Here is a 22718-nt window from a genome sequence, read left to right on the forward strand (position 1 = left end):
GCTGTGCTATACGGCCGCCGAGCGAGGAGGCGAGAACACATGTTGGAGACTCTTGGCCATTTCTAGAATCTATCATCAAGTCTAGTCTAGCACGATGTTGATGGAAGTTAGGCCACAACAAACTCCAGCAGGAGCGACGACGTCGACGGGAGTGAATCGGTCATGAAACGGAATTGACAAATTCTGCCCAGGTACATACGGCGGCGCCGCCGGCTCTTAGTGACCGGTGGTGGGCATGCATTCTGCTAATGAGAATTATTGTCTCCACGGATTCAAGCAAGTGTACTGATCCCAGTCCAGTCCATCTGACGACCGGCGACTTGCATTGGAATCTTGGATATATTTTTTTTAGAAAAGGGAAAGTTTTCGACCTCTACAGTTCAGCTAATTTTTACAGCAATCTCAGCTCCGAAGCTAATTATAAATAATAAGTAAAAGTATACACCAACTAGAAAAGTAAATAAAGTAAATTCTTTTATTGCTTCTCCATCCATTGTTGGCGAAGATATCTAAAGCGACTGTAACGCTTTGCATGCCAAACGGACAGTCTCCCTTGATTCCTCAGGCTGCAGTAGGACCAAAATCGCAGCCAATATGCTCTCCTGAAAATAGCATGCATAAAAGTGGTAACCTAAAATACCCCACATAAGAGCATTAGCCCCTACAAGAATCAATAATCTATCTTTTTGGTTTATGCCAGGTAACGAGTGTCCAAGCATATGATATATTGACTTAGGTGGGCTTAACTCAGTAGCTATATGAACAATACGCCAAATAATTTTAGCATGTTGACAATCAAAAAAGATGTGCTTATTAATTGTTTCATTGCAATCGCAGAAGCAACATTTTTGACTCTCAGTCCAATTCCTTTTTGTTAAATTATCCTTGATTAGAATAACACCTCGATGGAGGTACCAAATAAAAATCTTTATTTTTATTAGTGGAATCTTGAGCTTCCAAATAAATTTAGTTCTAAAAGGAGTACCTTGGTTTATTAGGAATTGATACATAGACCGAACTGTGAAATGATTATGTCTATGTAAGTCCCAGATAAAAATATCCCTTCCATTCGAAAGCTGTTGACTGGAAATTTTAGCTACTAGGTTGTGCCAAGCAATCAATTTATCCCCAACTAGAGCTCTTAGAAAAGAGACATTCAATGGCGTTTGATGTATCACATTCGCCAATAACATGTGGATAATGGACTATATTATATAAGTTGGGAAATTGGTCCTTCATGGGTTTAGTATCAACCCAAGTGTCCTTCCATAGTCTAGTTTGTGACCCATCTTTTATCTTGAAGGTCCCACATCTTAGAAAATCTTCCCTTACCCTTAATAAACCATTCCAAAAATATGAGTCACCAGGTCTAATATGAACCTGAGACAAACATTCTGAACTCAGATATTTATTTCAAAGTAAAATTTGCAAGGTACTGTCCTCATTTAATAATCTAAATAACCATTTACTAAGAAGGCATTTGATTTGAATCCAGAGATTTATTATTCCCAAACCTTCTTAATACTTAGGACAACACATGGTATCCCAATTAGCTAGTCGATACTTTCTTTTATCATTATTACCATGCCAAAAGAATCTAGACCTATAGAAGTCCAATCTTTCAAGGATATCTTTTGGGACTTCGAAGAAAGACATCATAAACATGGGCATGCTGCTTAGAATTGAATTCAGCAACACCAATCTACCCCATAAAATAAATGTTTCGCTTTCCATGTACTTAGCTTGCGTTTGAATCTTTCCTTGATAACACTCCAATTCGTATTACGGAGTTTACAATGGTGCATCAGGATTCCCAAATATTTAAAAGGGTATGTCATAAACCACAGAAAGATAATTTTGTGCATTCCTGTTCATGATGTTTTGCTTCTCCATAGCCAAAGATCTCACTTTTATGAAAATTAATTTTTACACCTGGTAGTTGTTCAAAGACGCTGAGCAATATTTCATATTTTTGGCTTGCTCTAAATCATGGTCCATGAATAGAATTATGTCATCTGCGCATTGCAATATTGACAATCCTTCATCCACAAGGTGAGGTATGACTCCTCTTATTTGACCATCATCCTTTGCTCTTTTAATCAATATTGAGAGCATATCTGCCACAATATTGAAGAGGATGGGTGACATTGGATCTTCTTGTCTAAGGCCTTTTTTGTTTGGAAATAGTGTCCAATATTATCATTACTTTTGAGGCCCACACTACCTCCAGTAATAAAATTTACAATCCATGTGCACCATCTGCCGGAGAACCCCTTCATCCTAAAAGTTTGCCGGAGAAAAGACCATTTTACTTTATCATAGACCTTTTCGAAATCTATTTTAAGAATGACCCCATTAAGTTTTTGTGTGTGTAATTCATAGATAGTTTCGTGTAATATCACAACTCCTTCCATAATATTCCGACCTAGGAATCTTGGATACATGGAATCCAATTCAAACACAGCGAAATTGAAACAGCAGACCATGAACGCAAGTCGCACGGCATTGTTTTTTTTTTGCAATGATGTCCAGTCTGCAGTCTACACGTACGCCTGCATCATGGAAAAATGTTCTTGCAGAAAGGTCGATCGGACTTCAGAGATCGAGACCATTATAAGTATGATGTTGTTTATTATATAATATGATCGATCAACATGGAAGTACTAACTATTTTACCTGGTTCAATGGTGGCATCTCTGTATAAAGAAAAAACAACCAATATGACTGCTAGCATGTAGAGCGCACCCGAATGGAGAGTGGCATTAATGGAGGCCGCCATGGATGCGAAAGCTAGTCAGCTTGTGACGACCATAGTGTCAGTAGGCCTACGTGCTCATTATCGGGCCTATGTGCCCATGTCTATTTCAGCCCATAGGCTACGAGGAGTCAGACTCCTGGCGGAGGACATCAATGATTACGAACCCTAACATTCCTTGCCTATCTCTCTCTACTCCTCCGCTTCTATTCCAGTGATCCTCCGCCGCTGTCCTTGTCGTGCGTGATGCCGGTAGCTACCAATGCAAGCTCGTGACAATTGGTTATCAGAGCAAGGTTCGATTGTGGATTCGTGGAGCAGGCCCTAAAATCCCATCATGATTTCCTGATTTGGGGCTGCAATTGGGGGAAAAGTTTTCTTCCGATTTGCTCTTGATTCAGTGGATTTCGGTGTGGTTGGTTGTGCGACGAGAGCAATTCAGCCGAGCTTATTTGCCCCAACAAGCACCCCATCATCACCAGCCAGCATTATGTCCAATCCACTACCATAAATCCCCAACCCCCTTCGGTTCCGAGTTGTAAAATCCCTATTGAGGTTGGTTGCGCGACAGATTCACATCAAATTCGTTGCCCCGCATGCCTCGGACATTGACTTGGCACTGGCGAAGCGATTTCAGACTGGCACATGGTCGATGACCCACCCTCATATCCAGGATGACGAAGATGGAGGACGATCTGGTGACCGGCGACCTCCCGCATCGACGCGGTCGAGGCCAATTTTGACTCCTGGTGGAGGACATCGATGATTACGAACCTAACATTCCTTGCCTATCTCTCTCTACTCCTCTGCTTCTATTCCGGCGATCCTCCGCCGCTATCCTTGTCGTGTGTGACGCTGGTAGCTACCAAGCTCGTGACCATTGGCTATCAGAGCAAGGTTCGATTGCGGATTCGTGGAGCAGGCCCTAAAATCCCATCACGATTTCCTGATTTGGGGGTGAAATTGGGGGAAAAGTTTTCTTCCGATTTGCTCTTGATTTAGTGGATTTCAAAGTGGCTGGTCGTGCGATGTGAGCAGTTCAGCCGAGCTTATTTGCCCCGACAAGCACCCCACCATCACCAGCCAGCATTATGTCCAATCCACCAACATAAATACCCAATCCCCCTTCAGTTATGAGTTGTAAAATCCTTGCTGAGGTTGGTTGTGTAACGGATTCACATCAAATCCGTTGCCCCGCGTACCTCGGAGGTTGATTTGGCACTGGCGAAGCGATTTCAGACTGGCATGTGGTCGATGACCCACCCTCATGGCCAGGATGACAAAGACGGAGGATGATCTGGTGACGGTGACCTCCCGTATCGATGCGGTCGAGGCCAATTTTGACTCCATCAACACGAAGCTGGACAAGCTCGACAACATCCTCACGCTCATGGAGGCACTCAACCGCTGGCGTCTATTGGTGGACAAATCACTCCTCGACAACACCAGATCCGTGAGGGAGTTGACGTCGCGTGTGTCAAAGTGCATCTAGGACCCTAGTGGGTTTTGGTGGATTGAATGACACCACGATTAAAGAACTAATAATTTTGTTGATTATATGAGCAAGAGATAATTATCTACTTGTGAAAAAATGGGCTGAGAATTGAGATAAAAGGCTCATATGACAAGATGTGTGCTGTGCCATAAACAAAAGTGGTGATGTTGAGTCACGTGTTTGATGACAACTACTTATTCTCATATCCAAATGAAGCTTGTTAACAAGGTCATAGAACTAGAAGGGTATTTCTTATGAAGAAATGGATAAATCTATCAAGAGAAGATTTAAGTTGGATGAAATTATGAAGAATGAATTTATTGGCGATTTAATTGTGATACAAGCCTATATGAAGCTCTATGTAATACATGGATGAAGAGTTAGAATTCGGAATAGTGTTTCAAGGGACTAAGTTTGAAAAAGGGCAACTGGTTTGTGCTGAGGAACTAATGCTAGGGTGACGAAACCTTCTTTGGGCTCAACTTGAAGAATCTTGGTCATATATTGTATTCATACTTGCAAGTGTCAATCTTTCTAGAATTATTTTGTGAAGAAGTTAGTTTGAACTAGAAGTGGATTTCATTCAAAGCCAAAGGTACAAGTCACTAGCTCAAGGAATTTGTGCTCAAGTTATCGAGACTAAGTTGGATGCACTCCTTAGTTTGAGAAATGATCAAAGCACGGCATGAGATAAAAATAAGAAGCTCAAGTGGTTGAAATGTATTTTATCTTTGATCTTGAGTATATGCATGTCGTACTATCAAGAGGGATGCATCACAATGATCTTTGGTTTTATCTCAGTGTGCAAGTAACCTAAGTTGAGAGAGACATAAAAGACTTCACGTGCACATTTATCTTGTCTAACAGTGCCAATCCGAAAGTTCTGGATTTGGTACACGTGGCACTAAAGATAGTTGGTTTGAAAACTCAAAAGTTCTGGGTTAGTGAATCCAGAAGTTCCGGGTTCTAACTATCTTTGGACCTAGCTATTTATACCTTTGAGCCCCCTCCTTTGTGGGCTGTTGTTACATGCATTGTTTAGCTTCCTGCTGGTCATCCTAAGAAAGCTTGGTAGCAATTGTTGAGCTCTCCCAAACCTCTCTTTGTGAGATTGTGTGATTCTTGTAATATCTTTGAGTTGGGTTTGAGAGAGTGAAAGCTCGAGAGCATTAAAGAGCACAACAAACCTTAAGCACTTGAGGTTGGCCGAAATCGTGTGATTTGCATTTGTTACTCTTGGAGCTTTGACTCCTAGATGGCTAGGTGTTGCCCGATGAGTTCCCAATCGTGTGAAGAGCCGTGTGAAGTTTTTGCAGGTTGTGCTTCACCTCCGCAAGGGAAGAAGCGAGCTTAGTGAAGTGGGAAAGTGGTTGGAAGAAGACCCAACTCGGTGGAAGTAAGGTGGAATAGACTCACATCCTAAAGAGTTCCTCAACGAAGAGTAGGATTCACTGAGCCTTAGTGGCCACTTGGTAGCAAGCAATGAATCCGAAATTCGGTAAAACAAATCCTTGTGTTCCTCACTGTCATGCTTATCTTTGCACTTATTATGTATTTGTGATTTTGGTTGATCTACTCGGTTGGTAGTGTTTCTGTGTGTTGGGACTTTGTGAACCTGCTCAAGAAGCTTCACTAAGCCTACTTTACAATTGGGGTTTGAACTTGTATCCACTTACTTGCACTTGACTTATTGTGTTCACTCTACTCTGAGTGAACCCGGAAGTTCCGATTTGCAAAACCCGAAAGTTCCGAGTTCACCTACTGTCTTGCTCAAATCCGAAAGTTCCCGATTTGCAAACCAGGAAGTTCCGAGTTTGACAGACAGTGTATTTAATCCACTGCATTTGAATGAAAATTTGTAGGTGCGCCTATTCATCCCCACTCTAGACAACATCACGGTCCTTTCAGTGTGGAGATGTTGGAATCACATCCGATTCTCACCTACACCATTGCACCGCTGCGCAAGGAAGAGGTGCAGGCCAATGGCCACCGTCTACAGAACAATGACCAGGGTCGTGATGCCAGGGTCATGGTCCTGCATCCTTCCCTGGTCATGTTTGAGCATCCCCCATTTGACCAGATTTTCGTCACTCCTTCTGTTACTTTACTGTTATCTCCCACTGTTAAGGAATATCACCTCCCTAAAACCAATTTTCCTAGATTTGACGGAGTAGATCCTAAATTGTGGAAGGATAAGGCTGAAAAGTACTTCCGTCTATTTAAAGTGCCTGCTCACCCATGGTCACTATTTGCTACCGTGCACCTTAACATCACTGCATCCTTGTGGTTCCAAACATATGAGGCTCAACACTATGTTGACACTAGGGTAGAACTTTGTGTCGCAACACTTGAAGTTTTACAAACTCCAAGTGTGGGGGTGGTATATGAGTGCCTCGAAGTAAGTTTCTTTCCCAATCCATATCTTGTCTTGGAATTGGTGTATGTCCTCGCATCTTGATCTATAAAAAAATGAAAAAAAAATGAGAGGAGTTGCCATGGTGACAATATTGTCTCCATCAACAAGACACCATGGTAAGTGCTCTCAATGTCCTGCTTTTGACATTAAACAAAGCCTTGCCGAGAGGTTGCCCGAGGATCACCAGGTATGTACTCATGCCTATCTCTATTTGAATAAAGCTCAATCATGCTTCATGTTTCCTTTATCCGTCCTTGTATGCTCTTGTTTGAATGTGTGATGCATAACACATTCATAGGCCTTTTAAATCAAGCATGGTGTTTGGGTTAAAATGTCCTCTTCAGTCAACTGGACCTTGTATCTAGTTCGATTGACGTTCTTGGAGTTAACACTTGTATAGATATTGGTTGCATATGTGGACTAACCCCTGTAGGAAAATCAAATCCAATTGGATGAGTCATTGAGCTGAATTCAAATGGAAAGGTAAGACAATGTTTTGGATTAATGTTGCACAACATTCTTATTGACGGTCACAAACGACCTATTTTGACCGTCAACTCCTACACAAAAATGAACCATAATGTGCAATAAATGCTAGGATAGACTTATTTACTAATGAATTCCACAGATGATGTTCTAGAATGTGTGCAGGTGATTTTTAGCTAATTTTGCAGCATAATGGTGTGGTATGATCCAAGACACAATGGTCCAGCGAATCAGGACGCGACACATGTCAGAACATGGATTAGAGGGCCCACCAGAGCAAGAAACTGACATGCCAATGGCTAATACCCGTGCCAATGACAAGTGAGCCCAGGATGTAACCCACAGACCAAAAGAGAAGGTCGGTGGGCCCACCAGGTGGTCGGCCGACCACCCTGGTTGGCCGACCAGCCCGTGGGCCCCACCGCCTTAACTCTGCCACGTGGAGGCTCACCATTGGATGCTTAGGTCGGTTTGGAGAGGATTAGCTGCAGAAGACGTCCCCCTCGGTCGTGGCTCCCTCCTATAAATATAGAGTGGGGGTGAAGAAATGAAGACACAACACACCACACAACTCAACTCACCTTCCTTCCTTAGAGCTTGAGGCCTTCATCCTAGATGTTTTGGTAGTCTAGGAGGTGTAGAAGAAGAGGAGAGTGAGGAGGAGTCGGGGGAAGTGCCGGGTCTGTCGGCACTCTTCTCCGCTTATACCTCGACGGATGCTTATTCGGTTGTAAGTGTTCGAGACTTTCTTTGTTTATTTAGAATTAGAGTTTAGATCGCAAGTTATCATCTCTGCCTTATATTAGTTGATGTGTATGCTTAGCGAGTAGCATTTGATCTTAGTTTAAGACCCTGGATAGAAAAGGGTAGTCTTGGCCAGGGCTAAGGTTAGTAGGGAAAGGCGTAGATGTGGTGTCTAGGCTGGACTATACCACTCAGTTGTCCGATAGTCCCACGGTTTGTAGAGGTAGCCGGCAGGTGGTGACAACCCTGTTCGAGCCCTAGTAATCCTCGATATTGGATAGAGCATTATTACTGGAGCTATCGGCTTGTATAAGCCGGTCGAAACCAGCAGCTGGAAGTATAACGGCGACGTGATCTCTTCTTCTAGGCATAGATTCTAGATCTAGAAAGTCCTCTCTTCTATCTTCTCCACACCGGCGTGTGTGTTCTTGGATGAGCCTGAACCCGTGGATAGCATACTCACATTCCTCAGTGGATACGATACCCTGGAATACTCTCAGGTGAAAGCTACAGCGGTATCCGTGCACTTGCGGATTTTATTCGTGATGTTACAAAGTACCAACAATACTCATGTTGATGCAATCTTAGTTCAGTCTTGATTGAGTAAGTATCATGGTGAGATTAAATTCTAGTTTCAACAAATTTTAGGAGCTCCCTGGTTCTTAAAACCGGTAGAGCTATTAGTTTGTTTTTATATTTTTGTTTTTGAATACGCACCAGGTACAAGAACAAGTGTGGGGGAGATCTCTTGTAACTTTCAAGCATATACACTCAAGATCTCCCACAACACGTGCGCAACACCAAACGAACCAGAATGCAAAAAGACAAGACGAATCAGATCTAATATTGGGCAGTGGAACCTCAGGTTTGGCTGACTAGCACTAGCTCCACTCATCTTCATCGCGGAGGTTTGTGCACTCTAACCCTCACTCTCCCCAACCTATGAGTTTAAATGAAATCTTTGATTAATCACTAAAATCAAACTCAAGGAGTATCCTCTGGTCTTGTGCTTCTCTATGATTGGCTTGCACACTTTTTATTCTTTGCTAAGCCTGAGCTTGTGAATCATATCTTAGGGAACCCATGGTTGTTTAGTTGTTGACTAGTGAGATATGGTTTGATGGAAGAATCCTTGCTTTATTTGCTTTTGTGTCTGGAGATTTTATCAAAAAGAAAACCTCCATAGCTTTACAACTCCACGTGTTTGTCCTACCAAAGCCATATGTTGGCCTTCGTGATACAAATCTTTACACATATGTGCCTTGTTGTTATATTGAGCTTCATCAAACTTTGTGACCCTAGTGAGATGTCTTTCATACTTGTTTGATCAAGATCACGTGCACTTCACCAGCTAAACTTCTACATTGGAGGTTAGCTACACCATTCCATCCATCCACAAAATAAAACTCCATGTTTAATGATCTCTCTCTAGTATCCTTCAAATGAGGCATGGTCTAACTAAACAAAAAGAGAGAAAAGATGGCATGCCCATGAAACCTGACGCAAAAAATGGACACATCAATGTCCATGAAGAAAAAGAAAAGAAAGAGAAGAAAAAGATATCTATATAGCCATGTCCTCATGATATCCACCTTCCACACACGTGCACAATCTTGATCAACTTGTGTGATTTGTCATCTCCATGGATTGTTTGTTTGATTTTGCAATATATGTGACACAAGTGCATGCTTCCATTTCTCCTACCATGAGCTCCACAAAAGCTATCTTTAGAAGTAGGATGAATAGAGGCCTTGGTGAGGATATATATATATACACATGAGCGACATGAGAGATCCTTTGGAGAAGTAAAGCTATGGTTGGTCTTTGCAAAAATATTTCCAATACCCCAGTCATATAGCAGGAAAGTGGAGGAGACTGAAGTCAACACTGTTCCGCTCTTCAACTTCCCAAATATTTATGGTAGACACATTAAAATTCACAGGCAAAGGTAAGGCCTAGAATAATCTATATGCAGGTGTCATATCATGTGAAGTCGTGTCCGCCTTAGTTCTAGCCTTTACTCGAGGACGAGCAAAGAACAAAGTGTGGGGGATCTTGTTGACGCTCGCTAACGACTAATTTCAGGCAGCATCTTGAGCATAAAATCATGAGAATAAAGTCTCATACCTGCTGATGTTATCCAGAAAGAGCCAATTCCATATTTTCTCTTAGAAATATTGCTACATTGGAATTCAGGCAGAAATGCAGGCAAAATAGGCTTCAAGCATCAAGATACAAACCCGACCATCAAAGCAAGCCATCAGCCCTTGCATGAGCATATGAAAGATGAGTGTCAACACTAGTGGTAGGAATTATTGCTAACAAATTCCATAATGTGTTGGTGCATATTTATGTGCAGGTTGCTTACACTTGGGAATGAGAGGAGAATGCACCCCAAAAGCAAGGTGACACGTCGTTGATCTGAGGCAACAACTTCTCGACGAATCAGACGTATTCACGAGGATCTACGGGCCCACCAGAGCCACCAAACCGACTTAAAACAAGCCCAAACATATATATATGACATAAGGGCCCACCTAGCAGCCTTCAGACCAAGATTTGGGCCAAACAGACACGTTGTATGGCCGGCCGACCATCATGGTCGGCTGAGCATGTGGTGGCAGCCCACGGGCCCCACCGCCTCTTAGATGACATGTGGCGAGGTGTGGTTGGTCTCCAATGGCAGTTTGGCTCAATCCCTGGGCTAATGGCAGGTAGTTCTCTCCTATAAATACAAGGGGAGGGGGTGCAAATGAGAACGCACACCACACCATCAACAATTCACTCTTCTCTTGAGTTCTCACTTGAGTGAGAGTTGTCTTAGGGAGTTTAGGAGTAGAGGTATTAAGGAGGGGCACCGGTAACGGCGCTCTTCTCCAATTTGTACCTCTACAAGAGAGCAAGGAGGAGTCGAGGGAAGTGGCGGGCTTGTCGACACTCTTCTCCGCTTGTACCTCGATGGATGCTTATTCGGTTGTAAGTGTTCGAGACTTTCTTATTTAGAATTAGAGTTTCGATTGCAAGTTATCATATCTGCCTTATATTAGATGAGTGTATGATTAGAGAGTAGCATTTGACTCTAGAGTTGGGCTCCGGATAGAAAAGGATAACCCTGTACGCCTCTAGAGTTAGTAGGGAATAGCATAGATGTGGTGTCTAGGCTGGACTATACCACTCAGTTGTCTGATAGTCCCACAGTTTGTAGAGGTAGCCGGCAGGTGGTGACAGCCCTGTTTGAGCCCTAGTAATCCTCCACATTCGGATATTGGATAGAGCACATATTATTGGAGCTATCGGCTTGTATAAGCCGGTCGAAACCAGTAGCTCGAAGTATAACGGCGACATGATCTCTTCTTCTAAACATAGATTCTAAAGGAAGTCCTCTCTATCCTATCCTTCCCACACCAGTGTGTGTGTTCTTGGATGAGCCTGAACCCGTAGATAGTGTACTCACGTTCCCAGTGGATACGATACCCTAGAATACTCTTGGGTGAAAACTACAGTTGCGGATTTTATTCGTGACGTTACAAAGTACCAACAAGCTTTCTGGCGCCGTTGCCGGGGAGCGGCAGTTACATTATCTACGGACTCAGTTGTCCTCGTATCTTTTTCCTTTTCTTTATTTCTACCTCAACCCCCGCTACCCATGGAGCTGCTATCCTTTTCACAGCTCTCTAACCCCATGGGCGAGTTCTGGAAGCCATCATCCTCATCAAACCCATTTCTTTCAGCAAGCGGTGAACCCCGCCCTGCCTTCAAAGCCATGGTTCGAAATCGACCCTTCTCTAGAACAATTAGTGAAGATCCCGATGATCATTTGAAAGTGTTTGAGGGGCTGTGTTCGAGCTTGGTAGTTCCAGGCATGACACAGGAGGCCGTGCGGTGGAAGTTGTTTCCTTTCTCTCCCATAGAGAGGGCGGAGCAATGGTACACCCGCATGATAGAAAGTATGTGCGGTAATTGGAAAGAGCTTCGAGCTGACTTTTGTCACTCGTTCTCTCGCGATAAACGCATAAACTCTCTACCGATAGATATCCTCGACTTTAAGCAATTAGAGGAGGAGTCCATTGGTGCAGCTTGGGCTAAATTCTTACGTCTTTTGGCGTCTAGCCCAGACATGTCTCTACCCGAGGATGTATCATTGAACATCTTCTGCTCAGGTTTAGGCATGAAATCTGCCCTGAACCTCGACATCGCTGCCAGAGGTTCGTTTGCTCAGAAAACTCCAACAGAAAGAAGAGAGATCTTAGATTTTCTCTTAGAAAACTCTTCATTCCCTATCAACCACAATGAACCCATCCAACAAGAGTGTGAGTCGTGCCAAAAGGATCTTCCAACAGCTGAATCAAGTCATGGCGTATCGAGTAGTTGGGGCTAAGAGACATGATCTCCGCGGCCCTATAGACAAGTTCTCTAAATGTTTTCAGGAGTTAGTACTCCATTAGCTACTTCTAATACCAACCACTGTTCGCCTAAACAATCGTTTAGCCCGTTTACACACCATTTAAATGCTAAACAATGGCACACCGTTTCCGTTTAATCCGTTATTTTGACTGTTTAAATGGCCATTTTGCCCGTTTAAACACCTGTTTTGCCCGAATAATGGGCTAAACGGAAGGTGACCGACTGTTTACCGTTTAGCGTTTAGGATAACACTGATACCAACCTTTCTTTGTTAAGTCAAAGTAAAAGGCACGGCGAATCGAGTAGCTGGGGCTAAGAGACATGAGCTTCGCGGCCCTAAGGGACAAGTTTCTGATCTCCCAAGAGGAGCTATTCATCCACGAAGATGAAGATCCATCGACTACTACGGTACTCGATCCTATGAAGAGACAAGATCTCTATCACCCAAGAGGAGTTATTCATCCACGAAGATGAAGACCCTTCGATTACTCGACCTCATGAAGATACAAGACTTCTACTTCCTAAAAGGAATTTCTCATCCATGAGATGACAACTCATCGACTACTATGGTACTCGACCCAAGAAGAGACAAGATCTCTATTTCCCAAGAGGAATTACTCATCCTTGAGATGAAAAATCGTCGACTACCAAGATACTCGACCGATGATGAGACAAGATCTCTATTCCCTTAAAGGAATTACTCATCCACGAGATGACGAAAATCGGTTACTACAATACTCAAAGACGCAACTCAAGGTAGCAAACAACAAACTTCGTGAAAAGGCAACCACCCGATCAGTCGTCAACTCTAAAGAAAAGTACTATACATTCAAATGTTAAAAGTACTGTAGTGGACACACACCCACACAAGAGCCAAATGAATATTACAGCAAAATGTTCAAGCCTCTCCCTCAGGCGCCGGCTCCAAATCACGGATAACCTTATCAGCAATGGGCTTCATCTCCGTGACATATTCAGAGTATTTCTCCTCTGAATAGCCAACGGCCACCCCATCGCCAAAAAGGGACAAGTTCACAGAAGGCAAAAAGGATTTCACTAATCCTAAGGCATGAGCCAAGTACTCCCTAGACGTGTCGGAGAAGAAGCTACTAAGTTGCTGGGGGCTTCACGAAGACGCTCCAACAGACTCTTATCACCAGCACCTCCCTCCTCAACCATCCCAACGACTACTTGTGCCGCCGCCTCAAGATCAGCCAGCTGCTGGCTTTCTGATCACGATCAGCCGCCAACTCTTTGATCTGCTTCATATCCTTGACCATTTGCTTGTCAAAGTTAGCCTTGATCTTGGTCAGCTTCTCCACAGCATCTGTTTGGTGATACATAACATTGGTCAAGCCAGTCACCATCTCACCTTTTCTCAACAACAAGCTTTTAAGCTCTTCAAAGCAAGGCGAACATTAGCACCAAAAAGCTACTTGAAAAATACAAGCTCTTCAAAGAAGGAAAAGAATATCTTTCTTCTCCTTGGCGAGGGCCTTTGCCTTTTCCTGCAGCTTGGTGGCCTCATCTTGAAGAGCAGAATTGTCCTGCTCCAAAGCTTCGACCCAGGCCTCCAGACGTCTAACCTTCTCTAACTGCTCCTGAGAAGACCTTTCAAGAGCAGTCATGTTCTCCAGCCGCTGCGCCTGGTCAGTAGACAACTGAAGATCGTCTCCAGTCTACCGAAGGAACTCAGCCTGCTCAGCGACTTGCTTAGCCAGATCCTGTCACCAAGACACAATAAAGATAAAGTACTCGACAACATACAAGTACTCAAGTACAAAAAGTTACTTACAACAAGTATAGAATGACAGCCCAGGATCCCCTGAGCCACAGCAGTCGACCTCTCGATCGACTTCTCCACCTCCTGCTGTGGCATCTCCTGCAAAGACAGATCAACTTTGGAAGCAGCTGGAGGACTCTCGGGCCGATCCTCGGTTTGCTTATCTACAAAACACAAAGATGTCAGCATAACAATCCAGAAAACCAGTCGATGGTCTCCCATAGATCACTAACCAGTGCCAGCAACCGAAGACTTCTTGCCCTTACCCTCCTCAGTCGAAGGACTCTCCGCCGTGCCAACAACAGAATCGTCCAGCCGATCGCCATTCTTCGAAGGGCTGAAGGGCAACTGAGTAATGCTCTTAAGGGAAGCAAAGATAGGGTCCTTGACCGTATCATCGACTCTAAGAGCATCAGGGTTGCTACAAAACAAAGGAAGTACTCGATACATCAGCACAAAAGCAAAGAAAGCAAAGACGAGTAGCCTATCAATAGCTACACTTACTGAGAAGACTGCTTCAAGACGAATTTCTTCGGCTTGACAAACTTTGGGACACCACTCATCCCCGAAGCACTCTACCCCCTAGCAGAACCACTCCCACCCGGACTCGCTCGGCGCAGCAGGAGTCGAGGCAGCTGGGCTCACAACAGAGCTCACCGCCCGCTTCTTGGAAGGAGAAGGGGGCCTAGGAAGAAGAAAAGCCATCAAAAACAAACTCAAGACTTTAGAAAAGTGACAGTTTGTACTCACCTATCACTGCTACCAGCAGAGGCGGCCCTCCGCTTCTGGGTCCTCGCCGACTCGACGGACGGCTCATCTGCCGCCCCGTCACGGACATCCGATGTCGTCTGACTAGCAGATGGAACTGCAAACAAAAACAACTGCGGTCAATCGAAGATCCAACAACACAAATAAAGCAAAAGAGCAAAGCAAAGATAGTCATATGCACACTTGAGTCAGTATGCACCACAGGCACAACTTCGGGCAGTGGAGGCCTACTCTAATAATTTTCGGGATTAATCTGCACGAAAGACACCAGATCAACTCGATACTCAACAAAAGTACTCGATTTAAACTATAGTCGACTACTCGAAGCAGTACCTCCCGAGGATGCCTGCCAGCCCTCAACGTCCCAGAAAGACTGGGCTTCCAGCCTACATTCTTCAGGAGCCCGGCCACCCGATTCTTCAAGACATCTTCAGAAATCTTAGCCCGAGTAAAACGGGTGGGATCCTCCTTACCCGTATACTGATAACCAAGGTGAACTTGCCGTTGTAGAGGCTGAATCCTCCTAAGAGTCCAATGCACTATCACAGACGCATTGCTAATCTGGTGATCCGCCTTCAACCTCTCAATCTCTCCAAGAAGAAAATTGACCTGGTCCGCCCTTGGAATTCCAACTCGACTTCTTCACAGGGGGGGCAAGAGTATGAAGAGGAAGAGAAGAAGAAAGATTCCTAACATAAAACCACATCTCCTTCCAATCGATGACCTTGTCACTCAACTCATAGGGGATATACTTTGGTTTCTTCCCCTGACAAAACTGTAACCCAGCGCCCCCGACTACTTCTATCTTAGAGTCATTGGGATGGGGCTTCAGATGGAAGAAATATTATAAAAAATCAAAGTGAGGCTCGATCCCCAAGATAGCCTCACAGGAACAAAGATGGAAATATGAAGGATAGAATTAGGGGTCAAGTGATGCACTTGAACCCCCCAATGGTGAAGAAGACACCAAAATAAATCAGAAACAGGAAAACCGAGGCCCCGAAGAACATGGGGATGAAAAACAACAGATTCATCCACCCCCTCGTGAGGAAAAGACTCTCCCTTAGATCTCCGCCAATGAATCTCATCCCGGGGTTGAAGAAGATGCTCCTCTACAAGACCGAGCAAGTGGGAATCGGAACACTTACTCGACTTCCACCCATGGATTTCCGCATCATCTGCACCAGCTTCGTCCGCCTTCCCCCTCCCAGCGGACCACTTGGGAGCCATGGAAACAGATCACTCTCTCCTGATTCACGCTCGGGGCTAGCAGCGGCTAGTTTCTCGCGGCAATTGGAGGCAAGAGTAGAGGAGCTAAAGGCAGAGAAGCAAATCAAGATGAAAAGCGTGCTAAACCTAGGTTTACCCGACGAATTAAATAAGCAGAGCCAGTGGCAGTTACGGTAAATAACAAGAAGCTCAAAGCTCACGCACCAGTTTCAGAGTTATTTTCAGTCGGCAAATCCCGGGATTCCCTCCAAAAGAAGTGGAACCAACACAGAAATGGAAATTTCCGTACAAAGATTACTTTCCAATAGAAGAAAAATACACAGATCTAAGCAGCTTCACTACTTGAAACCACTCGATCTCAACTACAAAGAGGTCAGCCCCAGGGCTGATACAAAGATACAAATCTTGTTACCCCCAAAAGGGAGTAATCAAGAAACATTCAGAGAAGAAAGGCTTGTTAGCATGAAGAGATGCATGATCAGGAACATCGCAAATCCTCTTCTTGCACCTGCTCTTCTCCCTGATATGTTTTGCAACAAAAACAATGCCATCTCTCCAGAAGCCATCGAGGGGGGAACCACTGAAACTTCCACCGGGAAAATGGATCCAACAGACCATAAATGCTTCTGACACGGCGGCGCACAGCGGCCTGGTCAGGGCGTGGCAGCGGCGCACCCATGGCGCGGAGGCGGCCGGGGGTGGCGCGGCACGACGCCCATGGCGCAGAGGCGGCCAAAGGCGGCGTCGCGCAGCGGCCATGGCATGGCAGCGGGTGAGGGCGGCGGTCGGCGGCGGCCATGGCGCGGCAACAGCGCGGAGCGGTGGCCGAGGGCGGCCCATGGCGCGGCGGCGACACCGCGCGGTGGCTGGCAACAGCGCGCAGTGGCGGCCGAGGGCGGCCCATGGCGCGGCGGCGACTGGGCCCCACAGCAGCACGCCGCAGCAAGCAGCAGCCCCCCGCAGCAGCAGCAAGCAGCCGCGGCCCCACAGCAGCACGCGGCGCCCCGCAGCGGCAGCAGCCGCACGCCGCAGCAAGCAGCCGCAAGCAGCCGCGGCCACGCACACGCAGCAGCATGCGGCACGAGGCAAAGAGAAGCAGCAGCACGCGGCGCAGGGCGCGAGCAGCAGCAGCACGCAGCGCTGGGCGGGCAGCGGACGTGCGGGATTAGGTGGCGGCGGCGGCGCGTGATGAGTAAGGAAGCACAAGGAGGAAGAAGATTAGAGTTGAAGATGCAATGGATGAGATAGTTTGCATGAATCTTAAACAGTGGAAGATGGAGAAAAAAATCTTTCGGAAGATATATAGGATTCCTGTATACCTATAGATGGCCATTCGGGCCGCCCGGCCCGACCCTGGCACAGGCCTGCCTTGGCCCGTTCTTTACCGGGCCATGCCTAGCCCGGCCCAATATCCTACCGGGCCGTGCCATGCTAGCCCACGGGCTCCCCCGATGGCCCAGGCACGGGCCCACGGGCCTATTTCATGCTGGGCCAGCCCGATAGAGCCCGACACTACAACACGGGCCGGGCCACCCGAGCCCACCGGCGCCATCCGACACGCCTCCCGGCTGCTGCACGCCTGCACCCGTCGGGGCGAGCAAGGGCCGGTGGCGAGGGCGGGCGAACTGCGGCCGATGGGGAGAGGTGGGCTAAGTGGCGGCCGGTGGCTTAGGGCGCGGCGAGCGATGATGTCGGGGATGGGCTAGGCGAGCAGGGGGACGATGGCAAGGGGCGGGGCGAACGCCGGCGGCCGGTGCCGGGGAGGGGCGGGGCGGGTGCCGACCGGTGGCGAGGAACGGAGGGAGCGGCAGATGCTGGGGATGCGACCTGTGAGAGAGGAGTTGGAGGCCCTAGGGCGGCGGCGGCACTTCAGAGTGATGGAGGAGGCGGCGACGGCACTTCACCGAGGCTCGAGGGAGGCGGAGGGTCAGGCGGGGAGGGAGGCGGAGGGTCAGGCGGGGAGGGAGGCGGAGGGTCAGGTGGCGGCGGCACTTCACTGAGGCTCGAGGGAGGCGGAGGGTCAGGCGGGGAGGAAGGCAGAGGGCCAGGCGGAGGCGGAGGTGGTGACCGAGCCTGGAAGGAGGCGGAGGCTCAGGCACTCAGGCGGTGGCGGCACATCATGTGGGCTGTGGGCATGTGGTGGAGGTTAGGGTTTGGAGTCTTTTAACGGGCCATTAACGGGCCTATTCATTTTTATCGGGTCGTGTCGTGCCGCCCGGTGGACTGGAGTGGCAGCCCACGCCCAGCACGCCCCATCGGGCCGGGCCAGCACGGGCACAGAGGCCACCATGCCGGGCCGAGCTTAGGCCGGGCAAAAAAAAAAGGGGCTTTCGGGCTGGCTGTCGGGCTGCGGGCTGCATGGACATCTATACCCATACCACCCCGTGGGGGAGGGGGGTCTTGCAGCGCCGCCGCAACCTGTCTCGCGACCCCTCCTCTCAGTGCCACTGCCCCGCTCAAAACCTCTCCTCCGAGCACAGCTGCCCCGCACACCTCGGCCCTGCATGCCATCACTTTGCGCCTGAACGCCGCTCTGCTAGCACACCATGCGGCCCCATGCCCACACGCCCGCATGCCACTCTGCCAGCGCAACGAGCGCCCGCGCCACTCCGCTTGCCTAGGTCTGCGCGCTCACCAACGCACTACACTCCACCTGTGCGGCCCCTCGTGCCGCCGTAGAGAGGATGGGAGGTGCGGTGGAGGAGGGGAGGCGGGCACGGAGGAACATGCGAGGAGGCGGTCCTGCGGGAGAGGAGGGGAAGGTCAGGGGGAGGGGAAGGATGCGGCGGTGGGGGAGAGCAAGACTGGGGAGAGGATTGGGGGAAGAGGAACGGGAGATGGCTTGGAGGGGAGGTGGGAATGAAATGGTGGGAGAGAGAGAGAGAGAGAGAGAGAGAGAGAGAGAGAAATTAATATCTATTGACATTGCTGTCAGATTGTAAAATGAGCTAGCGGTGATACCATTTGAACCCATCACTGTGGGGTCCAAAGGAAACTGGCGGTCATAGGCTATTACCACCGGTTCGTTTCAAACCGGCGGTGATAGAGCATTTGCAAAGGGTATATCTGTAGTAGTGATATTGCAGAAATAATAAACGTTAGCATGGAATTGACTATTTTAGCCTTAATCTCAGTTGTCTTAGTACGTGCCAATTTTGAGTGTCAACATATGCCTAATGTTTTTTGTAAAGCTTGCGTACTAAAAGATACTTTCTAAGCTAAAATTGTGTAAGCACGATGATCAAGCAATAATCATCAGCCATATCTTGATTTCTAGAACAACAAAATTTCACGGGCCATGACATTGTAGTTCTTGTCCAAGATGAGAAACAATTTTACTGTTCTTCACTCAAGTACGAGATACAAGACTGAGTACACACCAACTCGGCTATTTCATATCCAAAAAGCAACATGTTGTCACTCTCGCACTTTGTAAGCTAAAATTGTTTTCAAGAAACAAATGGTTACACTCACTTTTTGATAGTATATATTATTTTAACTTCAACTTTGCGTTACTGAAATAATAGAAAGATTGGAGTTGTTCTAGACATTAATTAGTTGCCCAACATGGTTCTATGTACTGGGAGTAGCCGAACTAGATAATTAACATCCTAAAAGTAACTAGCTGACGTTTAGCTGCATGCTGTGAAGTTTTGCCAGTAAATGGTTGCAGGCTTGCAGCAATTCACACATCTTTGTGGGTGGGCCGGGCAGGGGAGGACAGATACTCCTATATATATCAGCATCTTCCTCCTTTCATGTCGACCTCAAAGCGTCCAGGATAACTTCATGTCGATACTCCTGACGCTTTCAGATAATGTCAATTTAAGTGGTAATCCATGTGCAATTTTCTTTATTGTTTAGCTAGGAATTCATTTCTTGGTCAACTATGTGCTTTGAATAGTAACAAATTTGCGTACGAGTCAAATTAATCCAAGATGATGGCTCCCACAAAGACGCCGCGTGACGATTCGCGCTCCCCCGGCTGAGTTGCTCCCTGACGCTGGTGATTTGCTGTTTAATCCTAAACAAAATGCAGCTTGCCCGTTAAACAAGTTAAACAAGGTCAGCGGAGTGGGTGTTACTTCCTCATCAAGTAGTCTTCGAACTCCTGATTTAGTTCTCCTCCTGCTCGCAGTTTCCGACTCATTTGCACACCATTCCTCTCCATCTTCTTCCCCAAATTGACCACGAAATTTTAAGCATCCTACCCAACAATGATTGCTCAATTTTGTCATAGATTACGAGAGCATGTCGCAGCCTTGCCAAAGATAGTATATACAAGGCAGTTAGGCACAGACATTCTCAACTGCCAGTTGTGTCCAACCACCATAAGCCACCAACTGAGCAACCGGCAAGCTAGCCGGGGCGGCAGCACGGCCTCCATGGACGGAGCTCGCCGGAACGGCGCGTGGGAGATCGAGCTGGCCCGGCCCGGGCCGGACACGGCGCGGTCGGACCGCTGCGCGAAGCTATTCATGATGTGGGGGGCGGCCATCGCGATCCCCGCCCTGGTTTTCGTCTTCGCCGGCTACGTCTGGGGCTCCGTCGCCACGGCCGCGCTCCTGGTCGCCGGGTGCTGGTTCACGTGCTACTACTACAGGGCAGCGCCGCCGGAGCCGCAGCTGCTCCCGGAGCACCTTGGCCCGCTGCGCGTCGCCGTGCCGGTGGGGCAGCCGCGGGAGGTCAACGGCGCCGCCGGGCTCAGTCAGGAGGACGTCGAGGCCATCCCGGCGTTCGAGTACCGCCGCAAGGCGGCGGGGCCGGCGGAGCAGTGCGCGGTGTGCATCAACGTCGTCCGGGACGGGGAGACGGTGAGGAGGCTGCCGGCGTGCGGGCACACGTTCCACGCGCCGTGTGTCGACGGGTGGCTGCGCGCGCACGCCACGTGCCCGATGTGCCGCGCCGACGTCAAGGTCGCCGCCGGCGAGCCACCAGCGGAGGCGGCGGTGTAGCATTGGGACGGTGGGACAGCACTTGTCCGAAACTCAGAATTGTGTAATTGTGGGATTGTATCCGGGCGTTCGTGTTCGTTATCTGTCTATATACATATATAAGTGGGTTTTGGATTCAAATTTAAGAATTTTGTTTAAATTTCAATAAGAAGCCATAAATTCTGGGAGCAATAACCCTCTCTTCCAAGCAGGAGACACGTCGAGTTTAATCGTTTTTACCTTTTGTGTTGGTTGACTTTTTTTAGTTCAATTCCAGCTCAGAGTTTCTCATGCTTTTTAGTTGAAACTAGCATAGACGCACGTACAACATGCACGTGATTTAGAAACCTAATCAGATTTTAATTCAAAAGTTTATTGAATTAAGAATTGATTAAACTAATATTCTGAATAAATTCTAAAAATATGTATCATGATAAACGTAACTGTTATCTTCTAACATTTGCTACTTTTTATTATATTTATTGGTGTGAAACCACAACCCCGAACCATAGGATTATCTATTTCCTATATCTTTTCTGTGTGAGAAGATCAATGGCTAGTATAATGGATTTGTTGTGAAAATTGAAATTTGCAGGGCCGCCCATTCAAAACCATGGATGAATGGGAGAGCAGCAGTGTTGAGTTTTCTATGATTGTATATTTGTACTGGCACTCACCGGAAACAAAAATGACATGCTTTGTTTCCAATGCAAAGCTGTAAATAATTAGTACAAATTAATAACTCTGCGGCCTGAAGAATAAACAAATCACAATTTTTATGGTCCGACCCCGATAAGTGAATTCAGTGTGAGGATACGATAGACTCAATATAAATAAAAAACATTTTCAATTATTTTCGATTCCGAAAATGTACACACCTTATACTTGCTCCCCACCGGCGCCGCCCCGAGCCCCCGATGCACATACCGTCCTCAAACCATGCACACGGCCGGCCATAGATATCCTAGATGATTATGACTGCATGCACAAACCTAATAAAATTAAACAAAGCAGTGATCACGTACTCGGTGACCTGCGAGTAAGAAGCAGCTAAGAACCATGCACGCATGCATCAAGCGCAAATAATAAAACCTGTGAGCACTGCGATGATTGCAGCTACTGGATCGGAAGAGCCACCCGGACGCGATCATCTCGTGCATCGGGTTGCTGGGCAGCATCCTGGGTCCTTGGGCGGCGTGTGCAGTGCCTTCTTCGGGAGCAAGGTGCAGACGCTGCAGGACGTGCTGTGCAACACCCGCACCGACTGCTACGGCGACCTCCCCGCGAATGCGGTGCAGGTCCTCGCCTCGGCGACGCAGCCGGCGATGATAACCGCAGGGTGCTGGAGCAGGCAGCTGCGGACCTCGCCGACGAGACGGCCAGGCGACTCCATGTCCGACCTCGACGCGCTGGCGCAACAGGCCAGCGGAACGCGCACAAGATGCACAGCCGGCAGCTGGAGGGGTATGCGCCAGGTGGGTGAGAAAAACAATTGATTTTGGGCAGAAACATCCTCTAATTCCTTATTTCTATGGGTCTCCATCCCCTCCCACCTTTCTGGGTCCTGACAGATGGGTCCAGCGTGAGGGGTATGATGGACCTGAATTGGGTGAGAAAAGTTTTTAATTGTTTTCGATCTTTGAGATATATATTGTATTAGACTGCTTTGAGCCGGTGGTCTAATCAGTCCGACCAATCAAACC

The 22718-nt window shown here is 47.3% G+C and overlaps 1 protein-coding gene across 1 annotated transcript; it reads left to right on the forward strand.

The window, feature by feature from the left end:
* The first annotated feature begins 20245 nt into the window (after positions 1-20245).
* On the forward strand, positions 20246-21194 carry LOC120701499 (E3 ubiquitin-protein ligase EL5-like). Its single transcript, XM_039985521.1, has one exon. The coding sequence runs from the start codon at positions 20299-20301 to the stop codon at positions 21034-21036; it is 738 nt and encodes a 245-aa protein (XP_039841455.1). The 5' UTR covers positions 20246-20298; the 3' UTR covers positions 21037-21194.
* Positions 21195-22718: the final 1524 nt, after the last annotated feature.

This window comes from Panicum virgatum, chromosome 3K (assembly GCF_016808335.1).
Source record: "Panicum virgatum strain AP13 chromosome 3K, P.virgatum_v5, whole genome shotgun sequence".
NCBI classification, from domain to species: Eukaryota; Viridiplantae; Streptophyta; class Magnoliopsida; order Poales; family Poaceae; genus Panicum; species Panicum virgatum.